This window comes from Alternaria viburni (genome assembly GCF_023758015.1).
Source record: "Alternaria viburni strain BMP 2772 chromosome Unknown scaffold_10, whole genome shotgun sequence".
Taxonomy (NCBI): Eukaryota; Fungi; Ascomycota; class Dothideomycetes; order Pleosporales; family Pleosporaceae; genus Alternaria; species Alternaria viburni.
In genome coordinates, this window is record NW_026055779.1 from 264,695 (window position 1) to 285,135 (window position 20,441).

The 20,441-nt window shown below is 53.7% G+C and overlaps 6 protein-coding genes across 6 annotated transcripts; 3 read left to right on the forward strand and 3 right to left on the reverse strand.

Moving 5' to 3' along the window:
• Positions 1-318: 318 nt before the first annotated feature.
• Positions 319-966, forward strand: J4E79_005356 (uncharacterized protein; the record flags this gene model as incomplete). The annotated part of the gene is made up of 3 exons (XM_049354234.1): positions 319-429; positions 574-694; positions 812-966. The coding sequence occupies 3 exons, from the start codon at positions 319-321 to the stop codon at positions 964-966; spliced, it is 387 nt and encodes a 128-aa protein (XP_049211099.1).
• Positions 967-1,220: 254 nt separating this feature from the next.
• J4E79_005357 (uncharacterized protein) lies at positions 1,221-6,300 on the reverse strand (the record flags this gene model as incomplete). The annotated part of the gene is made up of 3 exons (XM_049354235.1): positions 1,221-5,917; positions 5,965-6,211; positions 6,259-6,300. 3 exons carry the CDS (start codon positions 6,298-6,300, stop codon positions 1,221-1,223), a joined length of 4,986 nt encoding a protein of 1,661 aa, XP_049211100.1.
• A 542-nt stretch (positions 6,301-6,842) lies between these two features.
• On the forward strand, positions 6,843-9,066 carry J4E79_005358 (uncharacterized protein; the record flags this gene model as incomplete). The annotated part of the gene is made up of 2 exons (XM_049354236.1): positions 6,843-7,130; positions 7,180-9,066. The coding sequence occupies 2 exons, from the start codon at positions 6,843-6,845 to the stop codon at positions 9,064-9,066; spliced, it is 2,175 nt and encodes a 724-aa protein (XP_049211101.1).
• A 555-nt stretch (positions 9,067-9,621) lies between these two features.
• On the reverse strand, positions 9,622-10,415 carry J4E79_005359 (uncharacterized protein; the record flags this gene model as incomplete). Its single annotated transcript, XM_049354237.1, has 3 exons — positions 9,622-9,780; positions 10,032-10,158; positions 10,297-10,415. The coding sequence occupies 3 exons, from the start codon at positions 10,413-10,415 to the stop codon at positions 9,622-9,624; spliced, it is 405 nt and encodes a 134-aa protein (XP_049211102.1).
• Positions 10,416-11,001: 586 nt separating this feature from the next.
• J4E79_005360 (uncharacterized protein) lies at positions 11,002-12,747 on the reverse strand (the record flags this gene model as incomplete). Its single annotated transcript, XM_049354238.1, has 1 exon — positions 11,002-12,747. The coding sequence occupies one exon, from the start codon at positions 12,745-12,747 to the stop codon at positions 11,002-11,004; it is 1,746 nt and encodes a 581-aa protein (XP_049211103.1).
• Positions 12,748-14,164: 1,417 nt separating this feature from the next.
• On the forward strand, positions 14,165-18,756 carry J4E79_005361 (uncharacterized protein; the record flags this gene model as incomplete). Its single annotated transcript, XM_049354239.1, has 2 exons — positions 14,165-18,181; positions 18,232-18,756. The coding sequence occupies 2 exons, from the start codon at positions 14,165-14,167 to the stop codon at positions 18,754-18,756; spliced, it is 4,542 nt and encodes a 1,513-aa protein (XP_049211104.1).
• Positions 18,757-20,441: the final 1,685 nt, after the last annotated feature.

Genomic DNA, 20,441 nt, shown 5'->3' on the forward strand with positions numbered 1-20,441 from the left:
TGCAACAAATCCTAGACCCTGCGCGCGTTCATACCTGCACCTAAAACCTGCTCCCCACCCCAGCCTCACTCCCAATCCAGCCCATGACGTCATACACCCAAACCTCCACCACCAAGGCACGCGGCCATGCATACAAAGCATGCGTACCACTTTCACCCGCGGAGACCCTTCCGCTACCAACCTCCCTTTTTCTTTCCAAGATACCACAACAGCAATAAAGTATATACCCCAATATTTGCATCGCGATACCCGTTAGACCTACGACCACTACATTACCTAACAACACCTTGAAGAAGACGGAAAGATTCATTTTCCAAAATGACACAAGCGGTATCCAAGCAAGACACCTCGTCCCAACAAGTCCAACAACAGCGTCAAGGCGCGGGAAGTAGAGAGGTGCAGGAACATCATGCTAGTGCGAATGCTTCTGTATGTCCTCCATATTCACATCCCTTTCCATTCTCATTCCCTTTCCCTACTTTATCATTGCACGCACGCCAGCTATCTATCCCCCGTACCTATCGAAAAGAGAATGATTCGTACTCCGAGTGCTAACGAGTGCCATCTAAACAGGCCGGTCTAAACCTCAACCTCTTCGGCGCCCTCTCCGGCGCCTTCTCCTCCAAGCAAAAGAAAACTACGCATCAGAATGCTGATGGGTCGAGTACTACGGAGGAGGATAAACATGATAAAGGTAAGCATCCCTGCCATCCCTTCATCCAATCCCCCAATCTCCCCAGCGTATCCCTCACCTACCCCTTCTTTGATTCCCCCGTTATTCGACTACAGTCTCACTAATCGGTTTCTATAGGTAGCGCAAGCGCAGCAGTCGGCGGCAGAGGAAGTGCATACGCAGCGGGCAACGCACAGCAGAGTAGTTTGAAAGCGAAGGAGAGCGGGATGGCGCAGGAACAGAAGCAGGGGAAGAAAGTGGAAAAGGTTGATCATTTGGGGATTGAGGGATAGAGAGGTGTTGATGTTGTAATACTTTGATGGGCTGGATACGATGATACTGAATATGAATTGACCATGACTATGACTACATTAAATCAAAACCAAATCGGGATGATGCTAGACGTGACAACGTTGCGAAACTAAATATGATGATAGATCCATCCATGCCTTCATAAAAATTCCAAAAGACAAAAACGCCGTATTCAACCCAACATTTCAAACTCCATCCTAAACACCTTGAAAAAAAAAACACTTTCCAATAACCATTAAACCGCCCCACCAATCCGACTCAACCCCTCAACCCCCCTCTTAGCAGCAACAACATGCCAAGGCACCGTCCCATTCCTCGTCCCGCGCATCCCCCTCAACTTCGCCAAAACTCCCAACGCCCTAAACTGCCCTAGCACCTCCTTCAAAAGCCCCTCAGCCGTCGTCCTCGTCTGCGGCGTAGGCGTCCACATAAGACTCGTCGTACTCCTCTGCGCCGAATCCTGCCCGGGACCCGGACTCTGAGGCGTACCCGGATTACTAGCGTAAGGATTAGGCAGGCTAGCACCACCTGGACTGGGGAGGTCGGAAGAGGCGGAACTACTACCACTACCACTGGTGCTGGTGCTACTGGAAGAGGGTGGGAAGGGGGAGGAGGCGGCGCGGGTAGAGCCTACGGCGCCGATCCAGAGGAAGTTTACGGCTATGACGATGGGACCGGGTTCTGGGTCGGGGATGGGGTGCGAGATGCTGTTGGTTGTTTGGTGGGTTTCGCCGCGTTTGACGAGGAGGCCTGAGATGAGGGCGGGGCTGAATTGCGTTGTGGAATGCGTGTTGTGGAGGCGGTGGGCGAGGATTACGCCCCAGGTTTCGTCTGTGACGTCGATTAACCTGGCTTCTGGATCTGCTGTTGGGTCTGTGGCGGAGGGGTCGGCGGAGGGTGTTGCGGCGGGTGTTAGACCTGGTCCTGGATCGGAGGGGGAGACGCCGGCTTGGGAGGTGGAGTCCGTAGGGCTTGCGCCACCGCCGGTTGTCGTGCTTGGGGCAGCCATGGTGGGTATGAACTTGTACGGTGGATCTGCATCCACTGCTGTGAGTAATGTAACGAACACATTGATCTGTGTCGGACACGAGATCAAGTAGACCCATGTCTCCAATTCCTCTCTTTCTAGAACTCCGGCTTTGGCAATGCAAACGCGCCAGTTGACTCGTCGTGATTGTAAGATCTCGATAGTCGTCTGCCAAATCTCTTTTGCGACCTCTCTGAACACACGCGTACCTAGATGGTACGAAACGACAGCTTGTGACTTGCCACAGCTGTCTGTCCAAGCTGCTGTCACCCAAGTGCCATCGAGACTGATCGCGTAAGCAAGATGCATATAGGTATTTTCTCGAAGCAGGTCCTGCGCAGGCTCGGGGATAAGCTTGAAGGGTATGTTTCGTGGAAGCGTCTCCTCGAGATGGAAAGCAGGTGCCGCGTATATGCTGAGAGATGTCTTGTCGCTATTAGGTGCACTCGGCGGGCATCGATCATAAACCTCTCGTGCAAGGCTGAAGTAAGTAGCTGGGTCTAGGATGACAGGGGCGTCGAACGAAGCGATGTACTTGATCGGTATAACCTGAAGTACCAGGTCCGGCTTCTGGGGCTGATCTGGACGCCCTGGTGTTCCTTGACCATAAGCTTGGAACAGTGCCCAGAAGGCCGAGCACAACTCCCAGAGCGCAGACGGACCACCGAAAGGATCGATCATGTAAATGACAAATGCATCGATCTTTGAATCTTGTTGCTCCCGTATCTTCGCATGCTGTATGGCGAGAAGCTTTCCGAGCTGGACGCAGGTCTCTCTGAGGAGCTTGAATGTCTCCGACGGTGTGATGGACGAGCTGGCCCTCACAGGCACAAGACCTCCTTCAAACTCGACAACCGTCTCGACGCGAGAGTGTGAACCGAGCTTGCAGCTGTCGTAAGCAAGCTGAAGATTGAGCAGGAAGTTCTCAAGGCATGGTCGTAGAGCATCGCTATGAGGGTATACGCAGAATGTAACGACATTCTTGGGAGGACTGATGGGTGATAATCCCAAGGGCTCCCAGAACGCTACTGCTGGTGGAAGCAAATCCCAATGCGTCTCCGCACGGCGTACCCTCAAGAAGGGTGCGTTGATCTGGTACATGTGGCTCCCGGTAACTGCGGGGCCGTCACTCTTCCGTGCAGGTGGCCTCTGCTGTGCTTTTGCCAGGGCAGCATAGTCCTGGAAGACCTCGTGCACGCCTGCAAGTGTAGGTAGGTCACAATCCTCGGCCGCTGGGAAGAGCTCCTTGATGACAGCCTGCCAGCGCGTCTCTGCCATCTCATCACTTCCGGGTTCTTTTTCGAAAGGCACATCCTCTCCCAACAGATCCAGAGTTGCAGACACAATCTGGTCTGTTACAATTTGCGTAATTGAGATGCTGTCTTTGGCACTCAAGGGCTTTTCTTCTGATACTTCGTAACTCATCTCGGGCTGAGAGGTGGGAGTGTCGGGCATTTGCGCTAGGTTTGTCTGTAGGGTAGGTAGACTGTAGCGCGCGCCAGCTAAGTGTCGTTCCACTGGAGACGGGAAATGGACCAAAGACCAATCCCATAAGCTTGGCTCGAAATTGCTCAGGTTTGACTCATCAAGTTGAAGACCGTGTAAATCTTGCCAATCGCCTCCCATCGAGTCCGCGAACGACGTCACCGAGAGCGGCGTGGCGTTGCCCTCACTCTGTAACTTCCTCTTCGCAGGCATGACTAGTCCGCCTATGGTAGCTGTGGGCGTCGCTTCCACTTCCTCATCTTCTCCAGAGTCTTCATCGGATTCGTCTGACGTCTCACTAGGATCCGAGTCTTCGCTAGCTGCTCGAGCCAGAGATGCTATTTCTGGTATCTGATGCGTAGACGCGGCCCCTACAGTGATACGAAGCTTCGAAAGTAGAGGTATGTCTCTCAAACTTTTCGTCTGGGTGACGGTGGCCCCAGCACCAGGACTAGGGCTGGAGATACTGTTACGGCCATGTTCCACGGAGTGATGCGTGCTGAATCGTCCATCCTGATACTTTGCATCAGACATGCTCATCTTGCGACTGAAAGCCACCGGGCTGAAGTGGGTATCATGTGGGGTATCCGTGGGTTGAGTCGATCGAGCATGCGATGTCTTCTTATTCGGCGGAGATGGTTGCAGTGCCTTGGAAACAGCGCTCGGGCTTAGTGGTGGAGTTGGCTCCTTGGAGAATGACACTTTTGCTCTTGGTGTTGGGACAGTAGTCTTCTCCTCAAACAGGTCGACGCTTTCGCTCGGCGGTTCTTCCACGGCCATAGGCTGTTTGCCTTTGTCTTCTTTCTTCATGTCCACGGGAGGCTCAGAAGCTGTATCCAACGCACTTTCGAGTGCAGCGAATGGGTCAGATGCGTCTTCTTCGGTCTTGGGCTCGACAGCGACCTGAGTCTCAGACTTTCGTGATGTGTTGGCAGGTGCTACGCTCGTATCTGGCAGCTGAGGTGCGTCCATCATGTCAATATCGTTATCGTCTGGTCCGTCAAAGAAGTCGAAATCCGTGTCGTTGATGCGATCCCCTCCGTATCCATCTTCGTCCATATCGTCGCCGAAAAGATCATCGTTTCCACCGGAGGTGTTCAAATCGTCTGGCGCAGGTGCGACGGGTGACGTCAAAGGCATTTGTTGATCTTCCATCTTGGTGTCGTCATGTGGAGCAGAGAGATTGATAGCAGGGTTGTTGCCTCCGGGTGCTAGGATGACGTTGGAGACCGTGCCGGACACGCTCGGTGTGTCGCTATGGGAGACCGCAGTTCCGGGAACAATCCCATCTGGAGGTGTGGGGTAGACACCACCTGCAGGATGCAGGTCCCCGTAGGCACCACGAGCATTTACAGGTGATGACGCGATCATGTTTTGTTGTTCGTCCTTGAGACGGGCAGCGTCCTCTTCAGCCTTCTTCGCTTTTCGTCTCGCTTCAAGAATCTTGTCACGATCCGGCTTTCCTAGGAACCACTCCTGTGCGGCATCAAGTGGATCCTTGAAGCCCACTGATTCTGGCGTGTCGTACCATCTCAGCATACTGTGGCCTCCAGCTGCCTCCACACTAGCCAGCTCCGCAGACTTGATCTCGTGTTCTTCTGATCCGTGAAAGAAGCACAGTGCTCTGGGCCAGAGGACGTCTCGATCCTGACCTGCTAAAGCCGGGCTCGAAACTAGAGGGTTATTGAGTGAGGTCATGCGTATTCTAACCCATGAACTTTTCTTCTCAAGGTCAGGCAAAGTGAACCCCTTCCAGCCCAGCCAACGCTTGACACTCGACTTCCAGTTCTCAATGCTCTGCTCTAAGGTGGTGAGTCTAGTGCGTTTCCTATGACGGAGGCCTATTTCCTCTACGAGGGAGTCAAGTGGATCTTCAAGGCTCGTTATTGTTGCAAGCAGGCCATTCGGAGCCACCCGGATACATCTACCAACAAGAGACTGCTCTCCAGCTTGCGTGGACACGTCGCCGACGCAACGAATATCAGTCTTTTGGTCAGTGAAAGTCGATACGAGGAGCGTGCCAGAGCTGGCCCAATGTACATTGATGCTTGTAATGCGATGTACGCAGTCTGGTGGTTCAATCTCATCTTCATCATCGTCTATCTGCTTGTAAGCCTTGGAGACAAACGTGCGGAAGTTCAAGGCAGTCACATTGCAATCTTTGACGATGTTGAACGAGATGAGAGCAATGACGGATGATGTGAAGAGCTCATAGACTGTGAAGCAATCGGGCGGCGCAGGGGCATCAGATGCCGAGGCCTGGCTGTTGCCCTGTGACGATCTCGCACTGCCAGCAGGCAGGCCCCTTTGTGGTGCTGTTGCCGATGGGGAATTGTTCGAAGTCGCAGTCGTGTTGGGGTTGCCCGGGCGCATGGGAGGGCGCGCTAGATCGATGGCCTTGGTGCATCCTGTCTGCTCGCCTAGCACGTGTCAGTCGTAATTTTGGAAAGGTGCGAGTGCGACATACTGTGCAGGCGATACCCGTCGAGCTCGGGGAGGTCGACGTTCGGCTCTATCTTATCGACCGTCGTGGGCTTGAATAGCCACAGCCAAGGTCGCGAGGCATCCTGCGCAACGAGATGCAGGTCCTGTCGCAGCTCGGCTTCGACAGCGCGTATGTCGTCGGAAGCATTCCAGTCTCGCGTTCTCGAGGAGGTGGGGGTGGTGGTGCGGGTGATTGAGAAGGCGTGATATGCGACAGCCTCAAAGTCTCCCTGTATGTTGTCAGCGTGCCATCGCGTGCAAAGAGGTTCCGACGTACTATAGCTTGCGCATTCGTAGTACAGGTTTTGAGAAATTCCATTAGAGAGATGGCTCCTTGTTAAGGGACATTCAGGTGGTATGCGCGGCGTATTTTCACTCCCAAGACTGCGCTGTACACTTTTTCCATCAACTCCGCTGCGGTCCGCCCAGCGCGTCACGCGCGACAGTGTCTATCAAAGCGATGGAGGAGTGGTGTGGGCGGGGCGTCGAGGGTCGAGGGTCAGTGTATCGGCATGATCTAGACGCGTAGGAGAAGTGATCATGGCTCCGAACACGGGGAGAGAGCCGGATGCAGCTTTCGGCGCCTCCCGATTGCAACGACGTGGTACAGGGCAGGCAGTACAAGCACTTGAGGGACAGAGCGACTGGACCCGGCAGCGAAAAAGCATGTGCATGCGATGTCAGCTACGCGGAAGAGGCAGCCCAGTCGACGGCGGCTGGCTCGCGGTCGCTAGCCCACATCCATGTCGCCCGGGTGCACGCCCGCAGTTGCGCTTAGTACTAACGGCTCCACTCTTTTTTCATCGCGAACTTCCAAACGTTCTCTGCCGCCGCTCTGTCGCATTACCTCACCACGCCACCATGAAGATTTCCTCAGGCGCTGTTCCGGTATACACAATCAGTGGCAGTGAGGCGCGCCCGCTGCCCGAGTGGCTTATCCGGAAAAGAAAGCGCAGTCTGAAGAACGACCCCGAATTCGCCAACCGCGTCGACCTGCTGCAAGATTTCGAGTTTGAGGAAGCCAGCCAGTGTGTTCGTGTGAGCGAGGATGGCGACTGGGTCATGAGCACAGGCACATACAAGCCTCAAATACACGTGCACTACCTGCCCCATTTGTCGCTGTCGTTTGCAAGACACACCAACACTCTTGTTCGTTCTTTCCATTCTTGTTACACCCGCAGTATACTAACTTTCGCAGAACCAAACCTTCCACCTCCTCTCCTCCGACGCCAAAAAGAGCGTACATCTCCAGCAAGATCGATGCATAGAATTTCACACCGGTGGAGGCCTCCACTATGCGAGTCGCATACCACGTTACGGTCGCGATCTGATCTACGACCGGAGATCAGCAGAGTGCCTGGTACCTGCTGTCGGTGTCAACGCGGACGGCATGGGCGAGGCTTTCAGACTGAACCTGGAAGTCGGGCGCTTCATGCGGAGTTACGAGATTGATGTCGGTGGTGACGATGTGACGACAGTCGGCGGCGGGGCTCTTCAGGGTGGCATTGGTGCGGGCGCAGTGAACACTGGTGCTATCGCCGAGCATTCGCATGGCCTCCTCGCCTTCGGCACCTCTATCGGCACAGTTGAGTACTGGGACTCGCGATCAAGAAACAGAGTGGGCATTCTGTCGGCGCCTCCAGATGCGTTCGAGGGGAAGTCGGAAATCACAGCGTTGACCTTCCCGTCGTCAGGTCTGGAAGTTGCCGTGGGGGACTCGAACGGCATCGTGCAACTCTACGATCTCCGATCACCAAAACCACTTCTGCGAAAGGACCAAGGATACGGCTACCCGATCAAGAACATAATCTATCTCGATGGCGCGCAAACTGCCGAGCCCAAGATTCTGACCGCAGACAAGAGGGTCATCAAGATCTGGGATCCAAAGGACGGCACGCCATGGACCTCCGTGGAACCATCAGTAGACCTCAACCACGTCGAATGGGTGCCAAAGACTGGTATGCTCCTGACGGCAAACGAGGGCAGGCAACAACATTCCTTCTTCATTCCACAGCTCGGTCCAGCGCCAAGATGGTGCTCCTTCCTCGACAACATTGTAGAAGAAATGGCCGAAGACCCCAACGACCCCAACGCTTTCGGCAAGGGCGCATCTGGAGATGTATACGACAACTTCAAGTTCCTGACACACGAGCAGCTGAAGCAGCTATCATTGGACCACCTTGTCGGAACCACAAGCTTACTCCGACCCTACATGCACGGATTCTTCGTCGCCCAGAAGCTGTACGAAGAAGCGCGCCTCATCTCGAACCCAGACCTCTGGCAAGAACAGCGCGCCAAGAGCATTGCCGAGAAGATCACCAAAGAGCGCGAGTCCCGAATCCGCGGCAACAAAAAGGTGGCCGTCAAAGTCAACCGCAAGCTCGCAGAAAAGATGCTGGAAAAGCAAGAAGAGCAAGCGCGCCGACAAGCCAAGCGCGTCCTCAAGCAAGGCGGCGACGACGACGACATGCTCGACACCACCAGCACCGCGCCCGCCGTCTCCGAACCCGCCAAACCCGCCGACGGCGTCCTCAACGACCCTCGTTTCGCCAAAATGTTCGAAGACCCCGAATTCGAAATCGACGAGCAAACCCGCGAGTTCCAGCAGCTCAACCCCAGCACCAAGATCCCCAAGGGCCTTACCGCCGCCGAGCAAGAAGACCTCGAATCAAGAAAAGGCTCCTCCGACTCCGACTCTTCAGACTCTGAAAAGGACGCCGTGCGTCCTGCGAAGAAGCCTCAACAAAAACAAGACAACTCCCGTATTTCATCCAGTGCCTACCGCAAAGCAGGTCATCGCTCGCAGCGCGCTGGCCCCGAGATGGTTGTTTCGTCGTCGAACCAACGGAAATCGGGGTCGTCTGCGATGGCGAAGGACAAGACGTTTGGTTCGCGTGTTAGTAAGCTCAAGGACAGGAAACCGGCCAAGTCGGCGAGTAACACGACGGTCGTGGGCGAGCGCGAGATTACGTTTGCGCCGGAGAAGAAGCAGAGGAAGAGGCCGGAGCAGGAGGGGCAGAGGCATGATCGGAGGAAGGAGGGTGGGAGGAGGAATGCTAGTAACAACGTTTTTAGGAATATGTAGGGTTTGGAAAAGTAAATGGATTGGGTGGGAGGCATGGAAGATGGAGATGCATACTTGGGAGTTGAATGATACCCTTATCAAAGTGTAAAATCTATGTTGGAGTGGCGATGTGATGCGATGTTGTTTACGTGCTTCTTTGTTTACCAGGAAGACGCATGAATTCTTTCCTTTATCCAGCAATTTCCAATTCAAGCTCACGACTTAGGCGGAGCAAGGAACGAGGGACACAGAGCGAAGGAATGGTGCTACATGTGTTCTTTTGCACATCTGTCAGGACACGTACGAAGTTTCGATTGAAGAAAGTTAAACCGATCTATTCCAATAGCTCGTCCGCAGCATGATGAAAGCTCGAAACGCAGCCTTCTCCAATATATAAAATATACTCCTCCATGTGATCAATACCACATGGCACCGCCTGTGTATAAATATACCCCAGTCCCATTGTCTTGTCCAAGCGGGACTCCTTCCTTCAGCCCATCCACTCAGAATCCGCGTTCTTGGGCCCATCGTATGCTCGATGCAGATATGTGTCTTCTTCTGTGCAGATGAACAGTCTTACTCAGAAGACTGCTTGTTCATCATAGTGTAGGCAGCGAATGCAAGCGCACCACCAAGCAGGATGATGGCGTAGAGACCGACACCGGTGGATGCGCCGTCGGTGGTGGTAGCGGTTGTACCGGGTTGCGCGTAGCTCTTGGGCTTTGGGTCGCCCTCCTGTTTTTCAGTCGTTAGTATTGTTGTTCTGGTTTTGTGGATACGGAGAACGGGTTGTTTCGTTTCCGTGCATTGCGGGCGGAATCATTCCGAAGAAGTTCCTGGACCCGAGGACCGGCATCTGGGCGCGGCATCTGGGGTCGCTGGAAACATATGTGTGATATGTTGGGGGGATTTGTTTTGTGTGAAGGAAGAGAGGGAGGGGAATCGGGTTATATGTGCGGGATTGAGGAGTGAGAGAGACGTCGTACCTGACGCTTCAAGTTTCCAACAAGCAGCCCATCGAGAATCTCACGGGCTTCATCTGAGTGACCGACATCCTCAAAGGCTTCTGTTGAGTCCTGGCCTCCGACATCGAGAAGAACCTCCTCACCACCTCTGTACATGTGTTAGCAACCATTGCTGTGACCATTGACCCGACACATGTGAAGGCGGGGCTTTTCGCCATAACAAGTATGAGTATGCGAATGCCGAGGTGTGCATTGCGCGGCGGGCAGGGCAGGGCAGCGAACGTACGGGTGCTCGTCTACGAAGCTCGATGCGTTGTAGACTTTGTCGTGGACAACGATGTATAGGTCCTTCTTGGTGTTGTGCTCCGAGACGTCGGAGTAGGTGAATTCCTTGTCGGCAGACATTGTGGTGGTGGAAGGGGAAATTCGGGGTACGTGGTCTTAAGGCGGGAAAACCGAGGTCGTGTGCTTGCGTGCGTCGAGGCGGGGAGGGAATTGGACGGGAGACGGTTGCGTTGACGTGGAGGTGGGAATGAACAGCACGGCGGATAAGAAGTTGTGCACAGTTGTAGCGGGTTGATTAGCTAGCTTCTCCCGAGGTCGGTTTAGGCGTTGCAGAGGCGCGAGCGCTCAAAGTCAAATTGCTGTTCGTCCATTGGCTCAGGCGCTCACCGACCCAAGGCTTCCGAGCTCCGGCCACAACGGGTAAGAAGACCCTGTCGGCGGGGCTTGCGGTCTTTTTGAGTAGTCAATTCCGCTGTCAATGGGAATAGCACCTCATACATAGAAAGAACTGGACAGGTGCTCTGCCATCTACGTTATTATAGAAGTTGAAACGTCCATATTCTCCAAGGCATTGTATACTTCTAGGAGGTATGTGTTGATTTTTTTGATTGCATGAGATGATCGTCAGGATGGTTGTCAAAAAATCGCTTGCTATGCTATAATGCTATGATACTGTCTACACCTGCTCCGCATCCCTGATTCACCATCACGACCCCAAGACCTTGATTTTCATCCACTCGCTCGTTCCTATCCCAAGATTTAATCCATTCAACGCCCACCACCTTCGCACGGCATCTCCCCGCGCTCCCTCAACACCATCCTCTAATGCTTCTTCGATATCGCACGTTTTGTACTCCACCCTCAGGCCGCTGCGCTTCCACCATTCTAGCACGCCGGCATGGCCCATTTTGGTCGGTCCTACGAGGACCTGGTTGTCAAAGAGAATTTTCTCGCCGCGAAGGGTACGCCAGTAGTCTAGAATATGTGTGTGGCCATGGGTCGAGGCGATTTTGGCTATTGTATCTTCATGCGAAAAGGGAATGCCGGATTCAACCCAAAAGTGAATCGCGGGTAGGCAGCCTGACTGTGTTGCGTAGGTGATGGACTTGCCCACCTTGAGAGGTAAGTCGTCTTGGCGGGGTCTGCTAGGAGCTTGCTCATCGATTGGTGATGAAGGTACCGAGGGGGCCGTCCTGTAACGGCTGTGCTCCTTCCACCACTTGAGTACGTGAATGTGGCCCTGCGAGCTAGCTTGCTCGAGCGCAGCTTCTGTGTACTTCAGTGAGAGGCCAGAGTTGTACCACCAGTCAAGGGCCTGGACCGAGTTGGTGCGGCTCGCGTTGTCAATGGCTTCCGCAGAGTACTCCTTGGTAAGGAAGGTAGGCGACGTCCGCCAGTACTCGAGAATCTCCGTTTTGCCAAACACAGAAGCCTTGTGGGGTAGGAAGGTGTGCCCGAACGTGCCCCAGAAGAGCTCCTTGTGAAACTTTTCCAGGTGTGCAAGAACGGGTACCATGGCAAAGCGCATGATGAGTTCGATGCATACGCGGGAGATGCGAGTGGGGTTTTCGGAGTCAAACACAGCCTTGATCTCCGAATAGGGATAGGTAAGAAGCGCCCATTCTATCTTCTGCATCTGCGTCTTGGGGCCTTCATCGCTAGCCGATTGTCGCCACTCTTTCGGTATGGGCAGATTCGTGTGAACGTTCAACGTAGTCGCTAGCTCCCAGTCCTTGGTGAATTCCAGGATAATGGACCAGAGCTCTGGCGGAAGCCGAGACCCTTTGCTTCGCGTAGGTGTCAGTGTTGGGAGATGGGCAATAGGTAGTGCGATAGTGCGATCACCGACTGCCATCAAATCGATCTGGGTTTGTATAGATTCATTGAAAGCCTTGTGCCCTTCTACCCATGGGTGGTACTTGCGCCCGGAATGGTCGAAAGACCACAAGAACGGAGGGAGTACGCGGATCCAGTTCCACTTCCGCCGTATCTTGCTGATCTGCTTCCTCGACATGGGGTTCTCCCACATCAGCGTGGACATGCCCGGTATAAGCATTATCTTCTTTGACACATTCCAGCTGCGCAAGATCTTCAGGTGCAGGTTTGTTGTGAATCCATGGAGCATGCGGGCGAGATTCTCGGCGTCAAGCGGTGCGAGGACGAGCAAGTCGGCCCATGAGCAGTAGTCTGCCACGTTGGTCTCCTGATAGTCGGCATGTTGCCACTCGGGCGTCGTGTCGCTCTCGGGGTCATACGTGTACCAGACGGGCTCGAGCTGGGGCGGGACAGTCGTGTGCGTCGTGGTCGGGAAGTCCTTGCATGCGATGATCTTCAGAGAAACATGCTGGAGGCGATGCAGGCGCGCAACGATGGAGCAGCCAAAGCGGAAGGCCGAGGGGTCAGTGAGGGCGACGAGGACGTTTAGCGTTCGCGCGGGTGTTTGCGAGGACATTGAGGGGTGGCGTGCGGGAGTCTGTAGGTTGCGGTGAGTGCCTACACAGACATCGATTCACCGTTGCGTTAGACCGCGATTGGCCGCTGCCCCACGTTGCTGTCAGTAGCTGCCGCCAAGCCCAGGCAGTGTCAGGCACGAAGGGTGCATGGACGTTTGGGGGGATACATAAGCCATTGATGCCATCCTGTCGCGAACGGTGGTGACGGCCGCATTCAAAGGCCCGACCTCGTTACATGTACGCGTCAAACATGAAGTGATTCCATGGTGCATCGTTGGTCCATGAATTCGTCAGAGCTTGGCGCGTTGATCGTCGAAACACTTTTGCACGCCACGGGCCGGCATCACGTGAGATCGGCGCATCCTGCCCCCGGGGCCGTCTGCCGTGGGCAATCCCAATATTCTGGGGACAGGATGATTCCGCGGGAGACAGCGTACCACTCTTACTACGAGAGTGTCTGCAGCCCTCGGAGCCCGCTGACAGCTGTCATGGATATGTTTGTGAGACCCGGGTGTCATTAGCCGACGCCTCTTATGGTGTTGAGGACAATAAACAAGCAGGTGACTGTCGCAATGATGCCGCCGCGTCTCACCAAACACACTCCTCGTTCGGCGTCGAGCCAGCCGTGGCGCATCTCACCGATGACGTAGCGCTTGTCTGCCCTAATTCCCGCGCGCGAGTGGGTCCGAGGCCGCTGATGATGGAAAACTGTCGAATATCCATGCTCCGGTCGCTAAGAACTTTCATGGCCTAACCTGCATCTTGCCCCTAACCTACCTGCTCTGAGCTTAGATCGTCGATCGCAGAGATAGAGCGACTTAACCCAAGACGTTCGCGATCGACATCTGGAGGCGCATCAAGCCATTCAAGACGACGCATGGCAGTCATCTATCTCATCAACTAGACGGTGACGCGCTGCCCGTCGTTGTGTCTGCACAAGTGCAGCTAGGAGCCAGCCTGGTCGTTGCGCATCTCTGCCTGTGTCCATCCCTCTGTCGCTTTCCATCCACTCCAACGGTTGCATGCCTCGCACTTGACTGCCCTGGACGGTCCAGATTTCGTTCGCCCCTCCGCACGCCGCCACATCTCCCAGCAGCAGCAACTCTGCCAACTTCATGAGGCTGCTAGGCCCGCCCACCATCCCCCTCTGGCAAAACAAACGAGACTCCTATTAGGGATTGTCCGTCTTTCGCCACCCTCACGCGGTCCCTGCATAACGCCAAGTGACCTTGCCTGCGGTTGAGAGCATCCTCGCAACTATCCACACCACACGTTAGCGACCACCAGACGCCCATGGACGCCTGAAGGCACAATCCCACCGTGTGCGGGTGCCTCTATTCCTACCAACAGCCAGGCCGTCGGCGTTCTCTTAACCCTGCCGCCGGCGTGCTCGCCTGATCGACGGCACACAGCTCCATGTCTCAATCACCCCAGCAAACCCCCAACTTTGGTCCTCTCACACAGGACGATGGCCGCTTCAACTTCTCCACCGTGTCGCCCGTGCCCGAAGAGCCAGCTACGCCCGACGCTGCACCAAAGGCCTCCGACTTCGCTCTACCACCGAACAGCGCTGCGTCTGGGGGTACTAGTAACGAAGGCACCATGAGCCCCTCCGCTACCGACCGTGTCTTTCCCATACGGAGCGCCATCAGCGTCGACCCTACTCCCACTCCAAAGGGCGGTCACTCCCAGGGCGATTACTTCCACCCATATTCGCGAACAAACGACCCGCGCTTCACAAGCGACTCCCGCCGAGCTTCGCAGGGATCGACTACGTCACAGGCTTCACATGGCTCGCAGCGCGCTTGGGGGTTGCGTCCCGGGGGTACCAAGGCAGAGTCAGGCTCTGATACACAGCGCTCGTCCTTCCCATCGACTCAAAGAGCCGACGGCTCGAGAAGGGCCGCCCCTCAAATACCCCAACAGCTGTTCAATGATTTGTCGTCAACAAAGTCAGGCGGAAGCGCACAGGAAGGCAGTCGGTCACCGGGGTCCAGAGCCGAACGGGCACCGTCAATTGGGGGTGCTTCCGCTAAAAGTGGTATAAGCAGCTTGGACATGGGCGGACTGGTGACACATCGGTTCAAGCACGTCACGACTGAGGGAGGACACATGGTCATAACAGGCCGTGAGGGCGATACCCTACAGCGCTGCGAGGATGAACCCATCCATCTGCCGGGCGCCGTGCAAGGCTTCGGTCTGCTACTGGCACTGCAAGACGACCCGGAAGGAAGTCTGCTGGTGCGTGTCGTAAGTGAAAACTCTAAACGCATATTAGGACGCACCCCGAAGGAGCTATTCGCACTAGAGAGCTTTACGGACATTCTATCTGAAGAGCAAGCCGATAACCTCTTGGACCACATCGACTTCATCAAAGACGAGGACTCCGACGTCACGTCCAATGGGCCCGAAGTCTTCACCATGTCCATCAAAGTGGCAGGCTACAATCGAACGCGCAAGCTGTGGTGCGCCATCCACATCAACGATTCAAATCCTGGACTTGTTATTTGCGAGTTCGAGCTTGAAGAAGACCCTCTATACCCGCTGGTGCCCCCCAACGACCTTACTCCAGAGCTGCCGGAAGATACTTTGTCCAGTCAGCCCACGGCGCAGGAACTACTCGAAAGTACAGAAATCAAGAGCAAGCCCTTGCGAGTCCTGCGTAGCGCGCGGAAAAGGAAGGGTGAAGCTGCCGCGATGGAGGTCTTCAACATCATGTCCCAGGTGCAAGAACAGCTGGCTGCGGCACCATCATTGGAAAAGTTTCTCAAGGTTCTTGTGGGCGTTGTCAAGGAACTAACTGGTTTCCATCGCGTCATGATATATCAATTCGACCAAACTTTCAACGGCCGTGTCGTTACCGAACTTGTTGACCCGCGAGCGACAAAGGATCTGTACAAGGGGCTGAACTTCCCTGCTTCCGATATTCCAAAGCAAGCTCGAGAACTATACAAGCTAAACAAGGTACGCATGCTCTACGATCGAGACCTAACAACCGCAAGGCTCGTTTGCCGTACCGCTGAGGATTTGGAAAGCCCTCTCGATCTCACGCACTCGTATCTTCGCGCCATGTCCCCAATTCATCTCAAATATCTCGCGAACATGGCCGTAAGATCGTCAATGTCCATCTCCATCAACGCATTCAATGAGCTGTGGGGTCTCATTGCCTGCCATTCGTACGGGCCTCGCGGCATGCGCGTATCTTTTCCTATTCGAAAGATGTGTCGCATGGTCGGCGACGCAGCATCGAGAAACATCGAAAGATTATCGTATGCGTCAAGACTACAGGCCAGGAAACTCATCAATACTGTACCAACACAACATAACCCCTCCGGATACATCATCGCCTCCTCTGATGATCTCTTGAAACTGTTCGATGCCGACTTTGGTTTACTCTCGATCCGTGACGAGACAAAGATACTTGGCGTTCTAGAAAACTCGCAAGAAGCACTTGCCATGTTAGAGTATCTCAGGATGAGGAAAATACAATCGGTCATGACTTCCATAGATATCATCTCGGACTTCCCCGATCTGCGATACCCGCCCGGTTTCCATGTCATAGCAGGCATGCTAATCGTTCCTTTGTCGGTGGATGGCGAGGACTTTATCGTTTTCTTCAGGAAAGGACAACTGAAGGAGGTGAAATGGGCCGGCAACCCATACGAAAAGTTCATCAAAGAGGGCACCGAGGGTTACTTAGAGCCAAGAAAGAGTTTCAAAACGTGGTCCGAGACCGTCGTTGGAAAGTGCCGTGAATGGACGGAAGAAGAGATTGAGACCGCCTCAGTGCTATGTTTGGTATACGGAAAGTTCATCGAAGTTTGGAGGCAAAAAGAAGCTGCGCTGCAGAGTAGTCAGCTGACCCGGTTATTGCTGGCAAACTCGGCGCATGAAGTTCGCACCCCACTGAATGCAATTATCAACTACCTCGAAATAGCACTGGAAGGAGCCCTGGACACTGAAACCCGGGAAAACCTTTCGAGATCGCACTCGGCGTCGAAATCACTCATCTACGTAATCAACGACCTACTGGACCTGACCAAGACGGAGGAAGGCGGACCACTCATTAAGGGCGAGTCGTTCGACTTCCGGGAAACAATCAAGGATGCCACCGACATGTTCAAGAACGACGCCAAACGGAAGAACATATCTTACGAAGTTATCGAACACCCGGGTTTGCCTACTTTGTGTATCGGAGATCAACGCCGAGTCCGTCAGGCCATCTCCAATATCACTGCGAACGCCATACAGAACACTACCCAAGGTAGCGTCACTGTGGAGGTTTATGTCGCAGCAAGGCCCAGCAGAGATCATGTCGAGGTTGAAGTGGCAGTGGCCGACACGGGTGTTGGTATGAGCCAGAAGAAGCTTGATCAGCTCTTCTATGACTTGGAGCAAGTTCAGTCTGAGCCTGCATCTATGCTGGAGGATGCGCTGGTACCTGACAAAAACCAAATTGCCGAGCAAGGTAAGAAGTCAACGTTGGGTCTCGGTCTGGCCGTCGTTGGCCGCATCATCAGGAACATGAACGGACAATTGAGGCTTCGATCCGAAGAGGGCAAAGGCACGAAGTTCGTCGTACAATTTCCGTTCGACCTTCCAGACGCCGAGATAGAAGCCGTGACAACGGCAGAGGCTTCGCCAGCTGGTAGCATCACACCCCAACCGGACAGTACCTTATCGAGCATCCTGCCTGGCACTGATGAAGGCGAGCGGACTCTCATTGCCCCAAGCCTATCGCGCCACACCTCCGACAGCGAGAGGAAGAGTAGCTCGAGTGGTAGTGGTGGGGCGAGTGGTGTGGTCATTCGAAGATCTAGTGCGGAGAGCCTGACGAGCAAGACTAGTCTACGCAGCTTCAAGAGCGGGTCGAGTCAGAGGAGTGATGTGGACAGACTTATCGACGCGATACAAGAGCCGCACATGATCGGCAGAGGCGATGCAAGCCCAAGCGCACACTCTCTGAGACCGACCCTAACGAAACGCAATAGTCTTGATCCCGGCGCCGCACGCATGAGGTCTAGGAGCCTCGAATACATCAGCAGCCAGCCTATTGTACCTCCACAGCAGAGAAGCATGCAGTCCAATCACGCAGGCGAAGTTACCGTACCTGGCTCGGGTGCCCCAATCACGGCCTTGAAGATGCCTGATGAAGGCGGCGATAGTCCGGTAGATCCTCGGCCCAAGCCTGGGAGTGTCCTCGGAGAGGTACAGGGCGACACACCAATACAACCGTCTGCGGAACCAGAGAAGCTGACTTCGGATCACATGCGCGTACTCGTTGCTGAGGACGACCCCGTGAACAGTCGGATTGTCAAAAAGCGATTAGAAAAGCTCGGACATGAGGTCCACCTCACCGTCAATGGTGAAGAATGTTCGTCGGCATACTGCGACAACTCACGAGACATTGATGTTGTCTTGATGGATATGCAGGTCAGTAGAGTATTCTTGAAGATCTGCCCTGTTTACTGACATTATTGAAGATGCCAATCGTCGACGGACTTACCTCAACCAAGATGATAAGATCGTTCGAAAAGCTACACACCGACATCTACTCAGCCCGAGCTGCCCTCTGCGGCCGCGTCCCCATCATTGCAGTCTCAGCCTCTCTGATCGAGCGCGACCGCCAACGCTACATCGACGCTGGATTCGATGCATGGATCCTGAAGCCCATCTCTTTCGATCGGCTCAACAAACTCATGGCTGCTATCGTCGACACAGACATTCGCCATGACTGCCTCTACCAACCCGGAGAATGGGAGAAGGGTGGCTGGTTCCACGGGGGCAAACACAGTGCCGACGAGGCCAACACCAAGCCATCAGGCGAAGCGCCAATGCCCAACCCTTCGGAAGAGGTCGACGAAGCGGTCATGCGGTCAGAAGAACCAATGGCTGGAGAGGAGAACGAACAAGGCGATATTCCCGACGAACAAGCACGGCTCTTGCAAAATCAGGAGGAGGGAAAGACGGAGCCACCACCGGATGACGCCTCCAAAGATCCAGCATGAAGCAATCGAGATGTGTATTATTGATCATGGGGTCTGTCATTACCCTAGTCGACTCACCTTGCTCTCGGTATAGCTAGTAGATACCACCTGTCGCGTCTAGTCAGCTATCTGCGCCCACGCCGAACACCACCACAGCCTTACTTTCTTTCAGCGCCTCACGACCTCAACCCTAGTTCACTGGTCATGCGCATACCCTTTAACCGTATACATATAAATTTTTCTCCAAGTTTCACCACTCGATTCCGGCGGCATAGTTGGTTGTTGGCAACAGGGCCCTCGCAAGCATTGGAAAGGGGTTTTTGGGTTTTATGTTCTTCTTATCCCAGGTCGTTGGTCCCAATATTAGACGTTAGAATGTCTGCGTCGAGTTTCTTGGATGTCACGCGCGTATGATGATGAGAAGAGGAGTCGTTGTTTTTTGTGCTGCTGCTGTACGACAGCTGGAATGATACGGGATTTTGTCGTGTCTGAGGAATGGGGAAAGGGGAAAGAAAAGGGAAGGAGGGAAAGGGGCTAGAGTAGGATAGGTGCGAAGTTCAATTGATGGACACAAAAACATGAGATGTTGCTGTGTCTGTATACGTGTGTTTGTGTCTTGCGTGCGATATGTCTTGTTCGATGAGAAGCAGATGACGCGATGGGGGCATTGGAAAGCCTCATCTCTCAATTCTTGCTGTTCTCATGCCTAGGTCATCCTTGCGAGTAAAGCCGTCTTACTGCAATCTCTCATGAATGTTGAAACAGTTTCTACGAATTGAAGCTTTGTTGACATTGTTTGCCGCAGCGAAGAGCAGAGCTATGCTAGGTGTGGGAGCAACAGTCGGCTATCATCTTCAATAGAACACACAGGATGAGGTACCATCACGATACTTTCTTTTAGCTTTCACGACTTTCTTACACAATCAGAGAATATAATAATCTGTGCACATTTACGTGAAAATATAATGACTATGCAATTCTCTACAAACAAATCTTGTCTTGAAACCATAGAATTACACCTAAGAATACATCTTTCTCAAATCAGTCTCGCTGTTAGTAGATATTGGATCTTCTCGCGATCATTTCTTCATACGGAGCTCGTGTGCATACATATCCTCGAAGCGCCCGTCGTGATCGTAAACACGAGACTGCTTGCAATAAGTAGTCATGTAATCTCAAAGCAGTATTGAAGAAGTAGGATCGAGAAGTAGAATTGAGAAGTGGAATTGAGAAGTAGGATCGATGAGTAGGATCAATAAGTAGGATCGATAAGTAGGATCGATAAGTAGGATCGAGAAGTAATATTAGAAAGCGTTCTGAAGAAGTAGTATTGACAGGTAGAATTAAGATAGGTGATAAAGATGTGTAATTAAGAAGTCTGTTTTTTAGCTTTGTCTCCAACCCAGAACTTCCAGTTAGTAGCCTTGAGGCTTCGATGACGATAGAGAGTGAGAGTGAGACGAGTAACTTCTTGCTCTTTCCATTTTCGTCTCGCTCTTCGAGCTTTGTCGGGTTTGTAATGCTTGGCATTTGAGTAAAGGACGCTACGGTGTTTACTGCATTCCAGGGCTCCTGCCTTACACTTACTCCTTCTACTTTCAAATCTCGTTAACCCCACCAACAAGTACAAGCATGACACACCCAAAAGTGCCGGACTGGCAGGCGCACTGGCCGAGGTTCCAGCCTTACACCAGGACCTTGAGGGC